The following is an 18236-nucleotide window of genomic DNA, read 5'->3' on the forward strand; positions in this document are numbered from 1 at the left end:
ACGGCTCTGCGACGCCGCTCGCAGGGCCGGCGTGGCTGAAAGGTGACCAGGTGGACGAAACCTGCGCGTTACGCCCCGAGGCGAGGTCAGAACGAGGTCGCTCGAGGAGGAGGAGGGAGGACGGGTCGCTCACCGAGGAGAAGTGGTGCTCTGTACCGCAGCGCGCGTTGATCGCTCTCGCGTTACGCACTTTCGAGAGCAGAACACTTGCAGAGCCGAGCTGGTCCCGTCGAAAAGGCAGGCGAATCTCTCCTCGACCATGGACGGGGCCTGCTCTCGAGCCGGACTGAGCGCGAGGAGAAGGGGAACATGCGCTTCGTTGCGCACCGTGACAGAAAGCTACGCAGAGACAACCCAGGAGGAAGGAACGAGATTAAGAGAGTGCGTGCGGAAGGAGCGTGGGTGGGAAAATGACGAAGAGAGGGGGGAGGAGAGGCGCAGGCTAGACCTGGTCCTCGAGCGAGCGCTTCTTCTCGAAGTGGTCGACCTCGGCACCGACCTTGCCCTGCTCGGCGGCGAAGGTGGTGGTCGGGCGCCACGCAGCAGACTTGCGCGGGGTGACCTCGGCCTGCGAGAGGAAGAGAAGAGAGGTCAGTGAGGGTCCGGGAGGGTCCGCAAGCTCCCCAGCACTCGTGAGAGCGCCAGGAAGCCCCGAAATAACGAGGAAATCGCGACGTACGAACATGAGGTCGACCTGCTCGAGCGAGAGACCCTTGGTCTCGGGCACGAGGAAGTAGGCGTAGACGAAGGCGCAGGTGCACAGGCCGCCCCAGACAAAGAAGACCGACGACTTCATGTTGCCCTTGTCTGTTGGTGGGAAAGGGAGGGGAAGGAGGTAGGCAGGGACGCAGAAAGTCAGTGAGTGGACGGCAGGTTCGAGAGAGGGCGCACGGGCCCGAGAGGAGGATCCCGCAGAGCGAGACCCGATCCCGCGAAAGAAAGAGGAAGAGAGCTTGACGCACCGGTACCGACCATCTCCGGGGTGATGACGGCGATGATGGTGTTCCACAGCCAGTTCGAGGCCGTCGAGAGGGCGACGCCGCGCGAGCGGATCGGGAGGGGGAAGATCTCGCCGATGAGGACCCACGCGCCAGGGCCCCAGGTCGAGGCGAAGAAGAAAATGAAGATGGCGATGAAGGCGACCTGCGAGGGGAGCAGGCGAGTCAGGATCGAGGTCAAAAAGGAGAGGAAAGGGCGACGAGGCGCACCTGAGCGTTGACGGCGCCGATGTTGTTGGCGACGGTCTCACCGGCAGCGTTGAGCGTGGTCTTGTTGAAGCCGACGGTAATGCCGACGATGGCGATGATGAACTGGGAGAGGCGGAAGAAGCATCGTCAGAAAGTGACCTTCGCAAGTCGGGGAGGGCCCGTGCGCTCGACCGAGAGGTGAAGAAAGGCGACCAACCTGGCAGATGAGCATGCCGAGGGCACCGTAAATGACTGTGAGCGAGAGGGGTGGCCGTCAGTAGGCAGGTCTCAAGCAGAAAAGGCTGGCGGGACGTACGGAGAGGACGACGACCGAAGCGCTCGACCGTGTAGAACGAGATCGGGGTCGAGCAAACGTTGACGATGGTGAAGATCATCGAGGTGAGGAACGGGTCCGAGATGGCGCCAGTCGAGGTGAGGAAGGCGGTCGAGTAGTAGAAGCTGAGGAAGGGGGAGAGACGGTCAGCGACGGTGGCGGCGCCGAGAGCCAGAGAGAGAATGGGGCGCACATGAAGTTGACGCCGGTCCACTGCTGCATCATCTGGAGCGAGGTACCGAGGATCGTGCGGCGCAGGTTCGACTGCGCCGACCAGATCGAGCCCGTGAAGCAGGCCTTCCACGACGCGAACCACGAGTTGGTGGGGATGGCGGCCGCCTCGATCTCGGCGTTGGCGACAATCTCGGCGAGCTCGACCTCGATGTACTGCGAGGTGGGCGCCTGGCCACGGAGGCGGACGAGCGTGTCGCGGGCCTTGTCGAGCTGGCCGCGCTTAACGTAGTAACGCGGCGAGTCGGGAAGGAGGAACAGGCCGGTCGCGAGGATGATGGCCCACGCGAACTGGAGGCCGATAGGGATGCGGTACGAGCCCGAGTCGGCGCGGTCCTTGGTGTAGTTGCACTGCGAGGAGGGCGAAAAGTCAGTTTGGGAAGGTCGAAGTGAGGCAGGCTCGAGAGACGTACGACGATGGACGCGAGCATGATGCCGATGGTGATGGCGAACTGGTAGCCCGAGACGAGCATACCGCGAACCTTGCGAGGGCAAATCTCGGACTGCGGAGGTAGAAGAGGTCGGGTCAGGTCGCGAGCTCGCGAGAGAGAGCGAAAACGGGAACGGACCATGTAGAGAATGATGATGGCCGAGACGAAGCCCACGCCGAATCCAGCAACAAGACGACCAACGACAATGGTGGCGAGAGCAGAGGCGGCGAACATCCTGGAGGACGAGGAGGACGAGGAGGAGGGTCAGTGCGCGTTCGACGACTCGAGCCTGCGAATCTCGCAGACGTCCTCGCACAACGCTCGCAGACGTGCAGCATCGCTGCACGCTGAGCTGCATCGCCTGCCTGGGTGGCGCGAGCCGAAAGAAGGGAAACGAGGACGCACTGGATCACGACACCGGCCGAGTAGATGCCGCAGCCGGCGATGATGGTCGGGCGACGTCCGAGCATGTCGGCAAGGTCACCGGCGATGATGGCGCCGAAGAAGGTACCGGCGGAGAGGATCGAGGTGATGAGGGACGAGCGGGACGACGAGAGGGCGTCGACGCCCGGGCCCATGATGGCCTCGATGAACGGCTTCGACGCAGCGACACCGTTGATGTATCCGGCGTCGTAACCGAAGAAGATACCGCCGAACGACGCAAAGGCGCACCTAGAGGAGGGACGAGGGCGAGAGGTCAGCGGGCGACCTTCTCAAGTTGAGGCGCGCCCGGACGCGACTAGCGCGCTCGCGCTCGTCTCGAGCTGAGGACAGGGGACGCACATCATGTACGCCTTCCAGGTGACGGGCGCCTCGATGGCGTTGACGTCGGCCGTGCCGGTGAGCTGACCCATGGCGAGTTTGGTTGAAGGAGGAGGGGGAGAGCGGTGTCGAGAGAGCGTCCGGTCGGGACGGCGGGGCTGGGCGGTGTCGAGAGACGGGGGAGGGGGGAGGCGAGGGAGCGAGTGAAGGAGATGAAGGAGAGGAGAGGAAGCTGGGGCCTGCGCGAGCTTTTGAGGGGCGCGACGAGGGGAATCTTGAGGGCGGGCGTTCCAGCGCTGTGGGCAGCGCGAAGGCCCCGGCGACTGACCGCGGTGGGGGCTGAGCCCATGTGGCTCCGTCCCTGCTCGACGCCTACAGTAGGGGGCTCGACCGCCGCGCCCACAGCGGCTTTTTTTTGCTCGAAACGAGGTCGAGAGAAAGTGCCTGGCCGAAAAGACATCGGGGCGATCCCAGACTCGATCGGTCGCAAGTGCGCCGACAGGCAGCGCGAGCGTGGTTTCCAAAAGCGTGCCCACACGCGTCCGTACGAGCTCGACCCACCAAGCAGAGCGCCGCATGAAGCGGCCGGCGCAGGAGGTCCGTGCGCGTGAGGCCTGAGCTCCTCGTGCTGCAGCCCGCGCGAGCGTTGCGCACCGCATGGAGCGCGTCCTCGAGATGCCGTGGGGGCGAATCGATGGCGCACAGCGAGCCCGCCCCTTCTCCACCATCGACCGACTGGGGGCACGCGCGAGCAAGTGCGGAGCCAGATCGACTTCGGAAAGCCCGGGTCGGGCCCGTCGCCGGCCGGCGCGCCGCCGCCGCCGCGCGTTCGAGCCCGCCGCCGCCGGGTCGAGCGACTCGAGCCGAAGCGTGCACCAAGCTCGAGGCGAGCCCGGGCCTCGAGCTCGAGCTCGAGCGCTCGTAGCCTCGTTCCGAGGGCCAGCCCTCGCTCGCCCCCCACCTCGCCACCGCGCAGGTCCCTCGCCGTCGATGAAAGCTGCACGCTCGCGTGTGTGCAAGCGCCACCTCCACCGCGGCCTTCCCGCACGAGCCGCGGCGGTGCCGGGCCTCGAGAGATCGAAAACATGCGGCGGAGGCGGGGCAGTCGCCAGATCGAGCGCGAGGCGGTTTCTCAGCATGTGAGAGAATGCCGTCGCGTGGTGGCTGGCCCGGACGACAAGTACCCGGGCGCAGGAGGTGGACGGCGTGGACGTCGCTGGCGGGTTGGCGGAGGCGGGGCGAGGCGGACTGCCGCGTGCGAGTCGAGTGAACGTCGAAGCCAGCGTCGAGCGATTCGCGCAGGATGCGCACGAGACGCGAGAGGCTCGGCAGCTCGAGCGAGAGCGTCGTCGAGGCGGAGAAGGAGGAGAAGAGCATGCTGCTACTCGCTCGTCGCAAGGGTGCGGCAAGGCCGCTCGGTGTGCGGAAGCTCCTCCGCCGTGTGCTCCGTGTCCATTGAGCCGCGGTCGCTGCAGCACGCGCTCGCCTCGGCTGCACCCCCGCGCGAGCCGGCCGGGAAAAGGCGGCTCCCGGGCTAAGTTGAGCGCCTCCACCGCGGTCCACGGTAGCGACGGCTGTGTGCGCCGGTGCTCCCTGTGCGAGAAGAAGCCGAGAGGTTCAGAAGAGCCGCCGTGGACCGGCGGCCAAAGGCGCCGGCGAGGCGAGGTCCGTGCGCCGCGCGAGTTGACCTTCTCAACCCGCGAAAGGCTCGCGAGGCGTCGAAAGGATGGCTCTGCAGCTCTCGCTTGCCTCGCATCAAGCACAGAGTCGCTTATGCGTCCGCTCTGCCGTTCAGGCTCGTCAAGCGGGAGGCAGCGACTCACACAGTGACTGCGTTGAGCAAACGCGGATTTCTGCTCGCTCGAAACCGTCGACTGAGAGGGACGCCTACGATGCTTGTCCATAGACAGATACCGGCGCGAGCGAGCGCGCATGCAAGCCCTCTTGCCGGCACGAGAGCTGCGAGCCAAAGACCGCGTCGCCTTCCCAAACGACGGACCGTCTCGGCAGAAGCGGCCTCCTCGCTCTCGCAGTCTGACTAGTTCTCTCGCCGCAAGAGCGTCTCCCTCTCTCTCGAAGCGGGGCGACTTTGATGGAGTGACGGACTCGTCGAGGGACGAGGAGGAAGCGAACCCGCCTTACAGCAGACGAACGAGCAAGCCGCACAGGCGCTCGCTCGTGCAGGCACCTGAACCGAGCCTGCTCTCGCGCTCTCAAGCGGACGCCAACGAGACGAGGAAGAGCTCGAGTGCAGCGATGCCGATCTATAAACGAAGAATGTCCAAAAGAGAGGGAAGGGGGAGTGTCCGTGTGAGGGTATGAGCGAGGCGAGAGAGCGAGAGGGTATCGAAGAGCGAGAGGGTATCGAAGAGCGAGAGGGAAGGGAGAGACGATGGAGGGGATTCTACAAGTCTACTCGATGCGAGGGGCGGAGAGGAAGAGGGGCGGGAAGGGGAGGGAGGAAGACGACGATTCGCCCGACCGCCTAGAGGAGGGCCGCCGCACCGGCGAGAGCACCGACGAGGACCGCAGCGACACTCAGGACGGCGCGGTCGGACGAGACACCGCTGTGCGACTTCTGCGCGGCGGCCTGCGCTGCCGCCGCCGAGCTCGCGCTCGCGTTGGCGCTCGCGCTCGAGGTCGCCGAGCGCGACATGCCGCTCGACATCGACGTCGCCTGCGCAGCGGACGACGAGGGCGAGGTAGACACCGACGAGCCGGCGGCCGAGGTAGTCGGAGCGGCCGAGCCCGTGAGGAAGACGAGCGTCTCACCGACCTTGCCCGTCGCGGTCGGGGAGGCGACCGAGATCGAGCGGGTGCCGGCCATCCACTGGTCGTAGTTGGGGTACGTGTAGGCGCTCGTCTCGACGTATGGCTGGGTGTTGCTGCAGGCGCAGGGAAAAGGAGGGAAGGAAGAGAAGGTTAGGCGACCGGGTCGAGGAAAAGGGCTCGAGGGGGAGGCGGGACGCACTTCATGCAGACGCCGACGGGCATGACGCCGCCCGTGAACTGCTTCATCATCTGCGGCAGCATCTCCTGCGAGAGCTCCATCGTGCCGCCGTCGATCTCGTGCGTGAGGACGATGGCGCCGGCCGAGTCGTACTTGCCCGCCGTCTGCTTGTCGAAGATGGCCTGGTAGTTCTTGCGGATCGCGTCCTTGCCGAGCGTGACCCAGTCGTAGTCGAACGTGTCGTCGGTCCAACTGTCGGCGGCCGGGAAGGGTGAGCAAGAGGTCGTCGCCGGAGCGGAAAGAGAGGAGGAACGGCCACGCACATGACGGTCTGCATGTCGAGGGCCTGCGCGATCCAGCGAATGCGGTCGTCGACGTCACCGTAAGGCGGGCGCCAGCACCGGACCGTGATGCCGAGGATGTCCTTGATCGCCTTCTTCGAGAAGTAGAGCTCGGCGAAGGCTTGCTCGTCGGTCATCGAGGTCATGTCTGTGGACGCAAGACGACGAGAGAAGGGTTGGCTATAGTCTATGCGAGGGAAAAGACGAGAGAGGAGAGACGTACAAGGGTGCGACCAGGTGTGCGAGCAGATCTGGCGGCAGTTTGAGAAGGTCGAGAAGGTCAGGTCGGGCTCGAGACGAAGAGGAACGAGGACGGCGGCGCACCTCGTGACCGTCAGCCAGACCGCGCTGCGCCTCGAGCGGCCAGTCGAGAACGTTCGAGCCGATGTCTGCGCGTGCGGGACGAGAGTCAGGGAAAGGGTGGCCGAGCGAGGGGGAGAACGGCGACGACGCACAGAATAACGTCGCCTTCATCTTGATCGACTCGAGGTAGTCAAAGTAGGCGTTGTGACTGCAGTTCGGGCCTGCGAGAGGGACGAGCGTCAGTCTCGGGCGGCCGAAACGAGCCCAAGTCGGTCCTCTCGGACAAGGCGAGGCGCCTTACCGTCGTCGAGCGTGAAGCCCCAGCTGTTCGGCTCCGGGCAGCTCGTCACGTCGGGCTGGAGGCCCTTGAGCTTGGGCGAGGTGCACCGAGTGTCTGTCCACCAGCACGCCGGGTCTGCGTTATCGTCTGCGGGGCTCGAGAAGGTCAGTATCCCGGTCTCTCTCTGCGAGAGCGGCGAGGGGCAAGACGACGACGCACCGTAGACGACGCCGGTCATGTCGCCTGCACGAGTGCCGCGCGGCGCGATGTTGGGGATGCCCGCCTTGATGCTGTTGAACATGTCGGTCGCGTCCTGCGGCACGCCCCTGTTTTCGTCGAACGAGTCAGTTTCGAGTCGTGCGGGATGCGCCGCCTCATGCTCGTCGACGTGCAGGAAGAGACGGAGGAGCTCGAGCCCTTCGACGACCACCCGACCCCGCACAGACGCGTCGACACGCCTGCTGCAGAGTCCTCCAGACCGAGCGAGAGCCACCGCCGCTGCCGAGGGAGAGAGAGACTGCGCAGGGACGGACTCACGCGTACTGCATCGTGCCGGTTGCCCAGATAGGCGGGTAGGACGGCATCTGCGAGAGGGCGAGGTCGGCGTTAGCGGGTCGTCCGCTCGAGCTTCGCTCAACGTGCTTCGGGCCCGTCGCGGCGACGACGACGCAGAGAGAGAGAGCGTGGGACGCACGATGTCGTTGACCGGCTCGTAGCCATACGCGGCGCACTCCTGGTTCGGGTCGAGGATGAGGCGCTCGCTCTGCTCGGTGGTGCGGTCGACGGCACCCCTCGCGGCGTTGACGGCACGGCGCTCGACGTGGCTGTGGCAGGCGAGGGCGAGCGCAGGCAAGAAGGCGGCTGCGACGGCAGCCTTGGCGAGCATGGTGGTGGCTCGAGGTTTGGCGGGAGAAGGACGAGGGACGGAGCGAAAACAAAGCGAGGACGAGCGACGCAGGTCCCGACGTGCGCGCGGATCTGCAAACGGGTACGAAACGGGTACCGAGCTGACGACCAACTTTAGACGCGACGGACGCGCGCGGCCGCAGCGGCGACGATCCCCACTTTCGAGGAGAAGAGGTGCGGGCGCGCGGAGCAGAGTTGGCCGACCCCGGGCTACGCTCGATCAGGCCGCAGCCGCAGCTTTGTATTCACCCTTAGGAACCTGATTACAGCTGCTCGACTTGGGCGCGAGAGAAGCTTCGGCGACGGTTCGGCTCGCCCCTCACTCCGACAGCACGCTCGCCTGCGCACCCCGGCTTGCAGCGAGCCCAAGCTGGACTCGCACGGCACCCACAGGGCTCTGCAGCTGCACCCACTCGCCCGCGTCGACCTGTACGCCCGCCTCGGCCTCTCGCCCTCGTCCTCGACCGCCGACATCCGCCAGGCCTACCGCGCCCTCATCCTCCAGCACCACCCAGACCGCGCAGGCCGCACTCGAGAGGCTGCAGATGGCAGTGCAGCACCAGGCGCGACCGCAGAGCAGCTCAACGAGGCGTACGAGGTCCTGAGCGACGAGCAGTCGAGGAGCTCGTACGACGCCGCGAGAGCCGGTCCGTCCCTCGCCCTGCCCCTCTACACAGTCTACAGAGCTGACATGGACTCTTGTACACAGCCGCACTCGCCGCCGGACGCGCCACTGCCCACGCTTTCGCCGTCTCGCTCTCGCTCGACCTGTTCGACCCGCACTACCACGCGCCAGCCGCCGCCGCCACCTCGAGCCCGGCCAGTCGCGACGACGACGACGACCAAGACGACGATGAGCCGGCGTACTACACACACCCGTGCCGGTGCTCGTCGCAGTTCCGGATCACACGCGAGCAGCTCGAGGAGGGCGTCGAGGTCGTGACGTGCGAGGGGTGCAGCGAGCGGTGCCGGGTCGAGTACGACGTGGTCGAGGAGTGAGCTGTGGTGGGTCTGTACAGGTCGCGCGGTGCAGTGCAGCCATTGGCGGCCGGTTTCCCCGTGCGCTCTGGCGAGGTGAGGAACCGCCTCGGCCGTCGACCTCGTACGTCCGCCTGAACAGCGTTGAAGCTCTCGAGAGAAGCCCATGGAAGCCCTCTAGCGAGACGCAGCAGCCAGAGTCGCCTCAGCGCAAGCTGCTGCGGGACTTGCGGCTTGGAACGGGGAGGCTCTCTCGCTGGTCCCACTTGTCGCCGCTCCCCTCGTGCCTGCAAGCCTCGCGACTGCTGCCTCAACGACAGCTCGACCCCGACCCTCTCGAACCGCGACAAACGCGTCCACCGCGCCGTCGCCCACCCACGTCGCGCCGAGTTCCGCCCAAATGAGCGTCCGGCGGCAACCAGCAGCAGACTCCGCGCCAGGAGCACTAGCAGGCGCACAATGGTCCAGTGAGTCTCCTCTCTCTCTTGCAACGGCGTGCGCTCTGCCCACCGGGCCGTGTTCGCGGTTCGAGGGGCGAGCGGACGGCGTGTTGTGCGACGGCGGACGGGGCAGCACGCGCGCGCTGCAGGCCCTCGATGAGGCGGGCACACGCGCCAGACCCTATGACTGACGCTTTGGACCACCCAGGTCAAGACGCGCCCCCTCGAGCTGGACCCTCGACCGCGACCTCGTCCTCCTCCTCGGCCACCCGCCGTCGCACCAACTTCTTCGCCCCACCCGCACAACTCGGCCCTGCCGCCCCTCCCTCAGCCGCCGATGCTGCTCCCGCATCGCCCAACCCCTCCTCGCGCAAAGCGTCCAAGTTGCCTATGGCCGTCCTCCTCGCCCAGCACCGCGCGTCGTCCTCGTCGACCGGCCAGCCGCTCCAGTCCGACTGCAACGGCCCGCTCCTCCCGCCCGTACCTGAGCCTCTCCTCCTCCGCGACATCCTCTACCTCTTCCAGGGCATCGACGGCAAGTTCGTCCGCTTCCGCAACCATCCGCCGCCGCGAGCAGGCCCAAAGCGCACCTTCGTGCGCGGCGAGATCGTCGTCGAGGGCGGCGGCGTCGCCGACGAGCTTCCCGAGGGCGCGGCGGCCGTACCCGCAGTCGACGCGGCGAGCGCAGCGCTCGAGGACGGCATCGAGTTCGTCGGGCTCGCCGGGAGCGGGTACAGCCTGCCCGCGCCCACGCGCGCGCTCCTGCACCAGCTCAGCGAGCTCGGGTGGCTGTACCGCAAGATCGACGCCGCGCTCGTGCGCGCCGCCGATTCGGCGTCGCTCGTCGCAAAGGGCAAGGGCCGCAGTCGAGCCGGCGACCGGGACCGCCGCGCCGACAAGAAGGCCGCGCCACCGGCGCCCGTCGTCGGCATGGTCGAGCAGAGCCTGCACGCCGAGCTCAAGAAGGAGATGACCGAGTACTTTCGGCTCGTCGCCGTGCTCGAGGCCAAGCTCGAGGGCGTCGAGGACGAGGACGAGGGCGGTCAAGGTCAGGGAGGAGGGCGCGAGGCGCTCGAGGGTCTCGCCCACGTCGAGGGCTTGTCGGGAGGGTTGACGCTGCGCAAGCTGGACGTCTGGACGCAGGACGTCCGGCTGCGGATGCGCATGATGGGCACCCTCGTTGCCGAGGCCGGCGGTGCGTCCCTTTCCTCCTCTCGCCGCGCCTGCCGCGCACCTGCAGGTTCCCAGACTGACCCCTCTATCTCTCAGGCACCAACATCGGCGGCGCCTTCCTGTCGACCCTGCACGTCTACACCTCGAACGGCGACCCGTTCATCTCGTCCTTCTCGTCCCGCCTCCTCCAGACCCTTTCCGTCCCCTTCTTTGCCACCCTCAGCGACTGGATCTACACCGGCGAGCTCCACGACCCGTACGACGAGTTCTTCGTCGCGCTCAACCCGGCGCTGCTCGAGGGTGCGGCGGGCGAGGCGGCGCGGCGACGGCAGCGAGGAGCGCGGGCAGGAGCCGAGGACGAGTACGGCGCCGACTCGAGCGGCGACGTGGGTGTCCAGGTGCACGAGCTGTGGGCGCAGAAGTTCGAGTTCCGCAAGGACATGTTGCCGGCGTTCCTCACCGAGTCGTTCGGGCACAAGGTGCGCCCACGCCCTCTCTCCCTCTCGCCGCACGGTCCTCTGTCCCACCGTTCCTGACCTTGTCGTCGACGTCCACAGATCTTCTCGACGGGCAAGTCGCTCAACTACATGAAGTACAGCTGTGACGACGCCGCGTGGGTCGTCGAGCGCAGCCGGGCCGAGATTCGCAGTGCGTCGCTCCCTCTCTCTTAATCTCTCTCCCTCTCTCTCTCTCTTCCCCTCAACTCCCTTACCGACTCGAGCATCTCGTCCTCAGCCCTGCAGTACGCCGATATGGTCGACCTCGAGCGCTCGATCGCGCTCGCCTACTCGAAAGCGTCGCAGCGCCTGTTCGAGCTCTTCTTCGACAAGTTTCGCCTCATGGACCACCTCTGCACGCTCAAGGACTACCTCATGCTCGGCAAGGGCGACTTTGTCGAGATCCTCATGGAGCAACTCGGGTGCGTCCCAGCTTCCTCTCGGTCGAGCGTCCCTCGCCGTCCGATCCGCTCACACCCTCACTCGTCGCCGCACAGCCCGTCACTCGGCAAGCCCGCCAACACGCTCTACCGCCACAACCTCACGTCGACGCTCGAGACCGCCGTGCGCAGCTCGACGCCGCCGTCCGAGGTCCTCACCGACGTCTTGCGCCGGCTCGACGCCCGCATGCTCGACTTTGAGCAGGGCCAAGTCGGGTGGGACGTGTTCGTCCTCGAGTACAAGGTCGACGCGCCGCTGTCGACGGTCCTCGACCCTCTCGCGCTCGACAGCTACCGCTCCCTGTTCAAGCACCTGTGGGAGATCAAGCGAGTCGAGTACGCCCTCAACGAGTGCTGGAAGACGCTCATGACCAAGACGAGGCTCCTCAAGCAAGGCTCAGGTGCGTCCCTATCTCTCTCTCTCTCTCTCTCTCCCTCGCGATCGGGGTCCTGTGAGAGCATGACCTGACTCGTCATCCCGCCACAGCCCTCGCCTACGACCTGCACCAGGCGCGCATCTCGTTGAGCGAGATGATCTTCTTCGTGCGCCAGGTCGAGTACTACTGCCACCTCGAGGTCGTTGCGTGCCAGTGGGCCGAGCTCGAGGACTTTGTCGCCAAGAAGGAGGGCGACCTCGACCAACTCGTCGACGCCCACCGCAAATACCTCACCAAGTTGACCGACAAGGCGCTTCTCAAGGCCCAAGGGCGCCGCAAGAAGGACGTCAAGCCTCTCGTCGAGCAGCTTCGCGACATCTGGAAGGTCATGCTCCAGTGGAAGAACGTCGCCGTGCGTCCCCTTCGTCTTCCTCTTGACCTGCGCCCAGACTCTCCCGCACGACCCCGACTGACTCGCCTCATCTCTCGCACTCGCAGGACGACCTGTTTGCCTACGCGATGCAGCACGAGTCGTACGCGCGCGCCACGGCCGACTCGACTCGGGTGCGTCCCACGTCCGCTCGCCGGCTCCTCTTCGCCCGCCCTCACTGACCTTCTCTCGTGTCGCCGACACAGTCCACCGCCCTCGTTCTTCGCCCGCCGACCGCCGAGCAGCTCGAGAAGCTCGAGGATCGCCTCGCGAGCTACGGCAGCCTGTTCCGCGAGCGCGCGACCGAGCTCGTCGTCGGGCTCGAGCGCAGCCCGGACCTCGACATGAAGTTCCTCGCCGTGCGCCTCAACTTCAACTACCAATTCCGTGCGTCGCACTCTTCCTCTCTCGTCTTTCATTCTCTCGACGCCGTGTATTGACGCTCTAGCGCGTCGCAGGGCCGGACCCGACGAGCGCCAAGTCTGAGGCTTGATGCCGTTCGCGGCGAGCAGTTTGTTTTACAGGTCGAGCTGTGCCCGTGTTGTACTGCCACACCTCTGTTGCGCGTCCGCCGTTCACCCTGAGCGTTGAGAGGGCAAGCCGCTCGAGAGCGAGAGACGACGAGCCGGCTCGCGAGGAGGCCTGTCTTGCGCTCGCGGCTAGCTCTCTCTGTCTCGACCGGCGCCAAGGATGCTGCAGAGTACTCTGGACCTCTTGAGTGCGACGCTACAGCTCGCCAACCTCGACCCGAGTGCGAGAAAGGACCGACCTTGCGCCAGGGCGCCGTGTCGACCGGAAGCTCCCCACATTTTGGTTTGGCCCGCTCGAGTCGACGTCTCTTGGGCGGCTTTGCGGTGCTTGTTCTGACAGTCTCGAGGTCGAGACAGAGTAAAGGAACGTCGGCAGCGTCACGGGCCGTCTCCTCGGCGTCCCTGCACCCCGTCCGCCTCGTCTCCCTCCTCCTCCTCCCGAGCGCAAGGTCGTGCGGGTGTCACTATGAGGCGGTGTTCGGGACGGCTCTATTCTCGAGGACACGTCTCGACACGTCAATCGACAGCCGCTCAGCCTCAGAAGAGAAGGAGGACCGTCGTGAGAGACACGACGAGTCGAACGGCGTCCTCCTCCTCCTGCTCCGCTCAAAGCTGTCCAGCGGCTTCCTGGACGCTCGCCCGGACAGGAGCTCTCGCTCGTCGATCTATCGAGCCCTGCTGTAAAGCCTGCATGTCGCCCTGTCGAGCAGAGAGCGGCTCTCGCGCTCCGACCAGGTGGCCTTCTCAAACCGAGAGCTGGCTTTTGCAGCTCGAGTCGGCGCTCTTTGCTTCCTGAGATCGAGCCACCTCTCTGTCCGTACTCCAAGGTCGTGTCGAGCGACTCTACGGCGGCCTGCGCGCTGCTGTGCTGCGCACGAACCCGTTCCCTGCTCCTCCTCCTCCTCGTCACGTTCGCCTTCTCAACTTGCTCGCTTTCCTGTTCCTCGCTCGCTTCTGTCCCGCTCTGACGCGCTCGATACCCTCGAAGCGATCTACCGAGCACGTCTCGACTGTGCTACTGCTCATGCTGCTGCTGTCTGCGCTCGCTCCGCTCCCCTCCTCTTCCTCGCTTCGATCTCTTTCTCGCTCCTCGCGCGTCGCTCTCGAGCTGCGTCCTTCTGCTACGGCGCCTCGCTCGACTCGCTCTACGTCCGCGTCACGTCGAGCTCGAAGAAGCTGGCAGAGCGACCTCGACTCTGAGCCGCACTTCCTGCTGGCCGTTCGCTTCTGAACGTCTCTCGAGCAAGCAAGGAACCATACCGTAGACTAAGAGGCTGTAGTGCAGGTTCCATGAGAGACAAGGTGACGAGAGTAGAGAGGCCGCTCGCCGCTCTCTCACGGCTGGCCCTCCTTGACGTCGCCGACCGTCGTCGTGCCCTCGACCGCCTCCTTGACGCCGTCGGTCGGCAGAGGCTTGGTCGCCGGGAACAGGAGGACCTCCTTGATCGAGTTCTGGTCGCAGAGGAACATGGTGAGGCCTGCAGGAAGGGAGGAGGGTCAGGACCGGGTGCGAGACGACGCTCGAGCCCGTCGGTGACGAGGCGGAGAGAGCGGACGCACGGTCGATGCCGAGACCCCAGCCACCGGTAGGAGGGAGACCGTGCTCGAGAGCGTCAATCTGTTGAACGAGGAGGAGCTGTCAGTGCCCTGCGGGATCGAGCGCAAGAGGAGGAGGAGGACGAGGGACGCACAAAGACGTGGTCGTAGCCCTGCGCCTCGTCGTCGCCGGCCGCCTTGGCCTTCATCTGGTCCTCGAAGTTGGCCTTCTGGATGAACGGGTCGTTCAACTCGGTGTAGGCGTTGCACACCTCGCGCGTCGCGACAAAGAGCTCGAAGCGCTCGCACAGGCCCGGGCGCGCGCGGTGGTGCTTGGCGAGGGGCGACATGACCTGCGGGTGCCCGACGATGAACGAGGGCGAGATGCACTGGTTCTCGATGAACTCGCCGACGAGCTTGTCGAGGAGGCGGGCGTTGGTGCGCGGCTCGCTGCAGTCGACGTTGTGCTGCGCGCGCGACGCGGCGACAGGGTCAGGGACGAGTCGCAGAGAGACACAGAGAAAGGGAAGGGGGAGAGAGCGAGAGAGCGAGGCGCACCTTGACGCATTGGTCGCGCAGGAACTTGTTGGTCTCGTCCGAGTCGAGGTCGGTGCCGGCCGGGAACGTGACGCCGAGCTGCTTCTCGAGCTCGCCGAGCATGTCGAACCGCTTCCACGGCGTCGTAAAGTCGAGCTCAAGCTCGGGGCCCTCCTTGCCCTCCGGGTGGTACTTGATCTTGTACCCGCCGGTGAGGTGCTTGACGAGGCCGCTGATGAGCGACTCGGTGAGGTCCATGAGGTCGTGCATGTCTGCGAGGACGGGTGGCTGTGCGTCAGATAGGGCTCGCAAAGAGGGAGTTGAGAGAGAGAGGGAGAGGGAGGGAGAGGGAGGAGGACGAGGGAGGTAGAGGGAGGAGGACGAGGGAGGGACGAAGGGCTCACCGGCGTAGGCCATGTAAAACTCGCAGATCGAGAACTCGGGGTTGTGGGTGAGGTCAATGCCCTCGTTGCGGAACACGCGGCCGATCTCGTACACGCGGTCGAGGCCGCCGACGACGAGCTCCTTGAGGTACAGCTCGGGCGCGACGCGCATGAACAGGTCGAGGTCGAGCGCGTTGTGGTGCGTGATGAAGGGCTTGGCGGTCGCGCCGCCGGCAATCTGGTTCATCATGGGCGTCTCGACCTCGAGGAAGCCGAGGTTGTCGAGGAACTTGCGGACGTAGTTGATGATGCGCGCGCGCTTGATAAAGACGTCGCGGCGCTCCGGGTTCATGATGAGGTCGAGGTAGCGCTTGCGGTGGCGCTGCTCCTGGTCCTTGAAGCCAAAGTGCTCCTTGGGGAGCTGGTGCAGGTTGGGCGACAGGAGGACGCAAGACGTCGGCGCGATCGAGAGCTCGTTGCGCTTGGTGCGGATCGGGTTGCCCGTGACGCCGAGGATGTCGCCGCGGCGGAACAGGCCGTGGATGGCCTCAAACTCCTCGGGCGACTCGGACTCGCTGCGGGCGGGACGAGTGGGTCAGTACGAGGCGCGAGGAGGTGAGGAGGAGGACGTCGGCGACGCACTTGGCGTTGGCCATGACCTGGATCTTGACGCCCTCGCTCCACAGGTCGTAGAAGCGCAGCTTGGCGCCCTGGGCGCGCATGCTGTGGATGCGGCCGGCGACCGAGACGACCTCGTCACTGCGCGAGCCGGCCTCCTTGAGCGACGAGCCGTACTTGTCGATGAAGGTCGGGATCGAGACGGTGACGTGGAACTTGTGCGGGTACGGGTTCGGGGTCGACAGGGTGCGCTGGTCGTTGGGGATGGCGCGCAGCTTCTGGATGGCGCGCGAGCGGATCTCGTAGTATTGCTGCGGCGCGCGAGGGGGTGTCAGCGGCGGACGGTTTGAGGGTTGGGGGCGAGACTGGGACGCACGTTGGGCGAGAGCTCCTCCTCGGCGTCAGCAGCCGACGTCTTGGCGGTCGGCTGAGCGGGCGCGCTGGCGGCCTGCGAGATGCAAGGGTCAGGGTCGGGGCAGGGAGAGGCGGCGAGCGAGACGAGGCGCACCTTGTCGGCCTTCTTCTTGGCGTTCTCGCGAGCCTTGATGCGCTTCTTGAGCTCGCTGTGGCGGCAAGGAGACAGTCAGTGCCGTCGTGTGACTGGGCCGACGGGGCGAGAGAGGGGCGCACCTCTTGGAGACCATCTCGCCGGTCTCGGGGTCCTTCTGGAGGTTGGGCGCGCTCGCGGCCTGGTCGGCGGGAACGTCCGGGGTCTGGATGCTGGCCATGTTGGTGCGGTTGGGGGCGAGGTGGACGAAGGAAGGGCGGATGAAGGTGCGCGAGGTTGGGCGGAGAGCGGTCAGGTGGATCGGGACAAGAGCTGAAGGGGGCGCAAGAGCATGCACTGGACTGTTTCCGGGTGCAGGTACGCGTCAGGTCGTGCTGGACTGTGCCCGCTGTCGGGCTCGTTGGAAGATGAGCGAGGCTCACCTCGAGCGGATCTGACGACGGCGACACCGGCCACGGGCAAGGGTCAGTGGGCTGGCTGCGAAGACTGCAACAGAGCGTGCTCACCAAGTCTAGGGTAGCCTCGGTGCTGCGGTGTGCGAGGTGGCTCTGGTCGACCGGGGAAAAGGAGGGCAGCTCGCCCTCTCACTCCGGCCACGGCTCTCCACGCTCTCACACAGCCCTTGCTGCTGCGTTCTTGCGCTCAATCGACCCCGCAGCGCCATCAAGTCCGCCCTGCCCCGTCAGCGGCACCCTCGGCCGCCTCTCTCGCCCTCCCTCCCCGACTCCTCCTCCATCAGTCCGACAGCACCCTCGTCTAACACCGCGTCGACGGTCCAGCCTGGCACCGCCTCGACCTCCCTACGACTTCTCGCGACAAGCTGCGCCGATCTCGCCGCGACATACTCGCCTGCGTCGCCGTCAACGCCCTCGCCTGTCACCCTCTCGCCCTCTCGACCCTCCCTTGCGCCGTCAGCCGGCGCCAGATCGACACAGCCTCGACACGACGACACGGCAGACGGTGCGCCACGGCCTGCGCATGGACGACGCCCTCGGTCGTCGCCTATGTCGCCCTCGTCGTCCCGTCGACCCGCGCGTCGCTTCGGCCACACCTCGCGCGAGCAAGCAGGCCATGCACAGGGACATGCTGCCGCGCTCGTACAGATGCAATACAGTTGTCCAGAGTGCCCTCTCGCAGGCCTGCGTCCAGCGAAAGAACGTGAGAGCACGACGATTCAAAGCTCTCTGCCTCTCGGCTTGTCGGCCTCGTCGAAGTGAGGGCGAGAGTCACAGAGAGACGAGGACAGAGATACCGCGATACATGCTGTGCGCGCGCTACAGGGTGCGAGAGTGCAAGAGGGAGGGGCAAGAGTGCTATGTACAGAATGCGAAAGTGGAGAAGGTCGTCATGGTCGTCAAGGGAGAGGGGGTATCTTTGAGGCTCAAGGAGGCACGTCACAGACGAGGCAGAAAGGACTACTGCTGAAGGCCGAGGCCGCGCAGGAGGTTGTAGAGCGGACCCTTGCCGCCGAGGAGGTTCTGGAGGAGCTGCTCGAGCTGGATGTTGATGTTGGCCGAGTTCGGGCCGCCCGAGGGCACGTCGCGCTTCTTGAGGACGTCGTCGAGCTGGAGAGAGGAGAGAGAGAGAGAGAGTCAGGTCGGGTTCGTCGGTGTGTTGAGAAAGGCGGGTGCGACGACGGCCGAGAGGAGGAGGGGCTCGAGCGGGGGAGGAGAGGGAGAGGGGGACGCACGCCAGACACGGCACCGCTCGCAGCCTGCTCGGTGTTGACGACGACGCCGTTGAGGTCGTGGAAGAGAGGGAGGAGGACGTTCCAGTTGACGCCCTCGAGAAGGCTGCCAAAGTTGTCGCGCTTCTCGTTGGCCGGCGACGCCGTCTCGTCGCGCTTCTTGAGCGTCTTGTCGAGGCCGCCGACGAGGTCGCTGACGAGCTGCTCGGCCGAGAGACCGGCGCCGTTGACGCCCGGGTACAGCTTGTGGAGGAGTGCGTTCAGGCCCTGGAGGAGCGGAAGCTCGTCGCGCTTGACGATGCCGTCGACGCCGCGCACAGCGCCCGTCGCCGTGTTCTCGGTCCCGACGACGACCTCGTTCAGGCCCGGGTAAAGCT

At 66.0% G+C, this 18236-nt stretch overlaps 5 protein-coding genes across 5 annotated transcripts; 2 read left to right on the forward strand and 3 right to left on the reverse strand.

Moving 5' to 3' along the window:
• Positions 1 to 442: 442 nt before the first annotated feature.
• Positions 443 to 3037, reverse strand: RHOBADRAFT_47436 (uncharacterized protein; the record flags this gene model as incomplete). The annotated part of the gene is made up of 11 exons (XM_018414983.1): positions 443 to 568; positions 680 to 807; positions 963 to 1143; positions 1209 to 1310; positions 1405 to 1439; positions 1504 to 1646; positions 1715 to 2103; positions 2166 to 2255; positions 2322 to 2418; positions 2589 to 2855; positions 2967 to 3037. The coding sequence occupies 11 exons, from the start codon at positions 3035 to 3037 to the stop codon at positions 443 to 445; spliced, it is 1629 nt and encodes a 542-aa protein (XP_018267781.1).
• A 2139-nt stretch (positions 3038 to 5176) lies between these two features.
• RHOBADRAFT_30636 (carbohydrate esterase family 4 protein) lies at positions 5177 to 7603 on the reverse strand. The gene is made up of 10 exons (XM_018412914.1): positions 7514 to 7603; positions 7357 to 7403; positions 7039 to 7145; positions 6841 to 6966; positions 6692 to 6760; positions 6561 to 6625; positions 6460 to 6487; positions 6219 to 6384; positions 5917 to 6147; positions 5177 to 5830 (listed from the first exon to the last, which is right to left on the reverse strand). The coding sequence occupies exons 2-10, from the start codon at positions 7401 to 7403 to the stop codon at positions 5431 to 5433; spliced, it is 1239 nt and encodes a 412-aa protein (XP_018267782.1). The 5' UTR covers positions 7514 to 7603; the 3' UTR covers positions 5177 to 5430.
• Positions 7604 to 8270: 667 nt separating this feature from the next.
• RHOBADRAFT_47438 (uncharacterized protein) lies at positions 8271 to 8724 on the forward strand (the record flags this gene model as incomplete). Its single annotated transcript, XM_018414984.1, has 3 exons — positions 8271 to 8276; positions 8303 to 8372; positions 8435 to 8724. The coding sequence occupies 3 exons, from the start codon at positions 8271 to 8273 to the stop codon at positions 8722 to 8724; spliced, it is 366 nt and encodes a 121-aa protein (XP_018267783.1).
• An 809-nt stretch (positions 8725 to 9533) lies between these two features.
• RHOBADRAFT_49017 (uncharacterized protein) lies at positions 9534 to 12630 on the forward strand (the record flags this gene model as incomplete). Its single annotated transcript, XM_018415215.1, has 9 exons — positions 9534 to 10338; positions 10413 to 10795; positions 10874 to 10964; positions 11052 to 11235; positions 11311 to 11654; positions 11741 to 12042; positions 12129 to 12194; positions 12267 to 12447; positions 12519 to 12630. 9 exons carry the CDS (start codon positions 9534 to 9536, stop codon positions 12551 to 12553), a joined length of 2391 nt encoding a protein of 796 aa, XP_018267784.1. The 3' UTR covers positions 12554 to 12630.
• A 1217-nt stretch (positions 12631 to 13847) lies between these two features.
• Positions 13848 to 16692, reverse strand: RHOBADRAFT_40054 (uncharacterized protein). The gene is made up of 11 exons (XM_018413681.1): positions 16679 to 16692; positions 16595 to 16605; positions 16295 to 16513; positions 16173 to 16227; positions 16041 to 16112; positions 15689 to 15975; positions 15068 to 15621; positions 14685 to 14935; positions 14282 to 14593; positions 14151 to 14208; positions 13848 to 14068 (listed from the first exon to the last, which is right to left on the reverse strand). Exons 3-11 carry the CDS (start codon positions 16390 to 16392, stop codon positions 13926 to 13928), a joined length of 1830 nt encoding a protein of 609 aa, XP_018267785.1. The 5' UTR covers positions 16393 to 16513; positions 16595 to 16605; positions 16679 to 16692; the 3' UTR covers positions 13848 to 13925.
• Between the last annotated feature and the right edge of the window lie 1544 nt (positions 16693 to 18236).

The sequence above is a fragment of the Rhodotorula graminis genome, assembly GCF_001329695.1.
Source record: "Rhodotorula graminis WP1 unplaced genomic scaffold RHOBAscaffold_19, whole genome shotgun sequence".
Classification (NCBI taxonomy): domain Eukaryota; kingdom Fungi; phylum Basidiomycota; class Microbotryomycetes; order Sporidiobolales; family Sporidiobolaceae; genus Rhodotorula; species Rhodotorula graminis.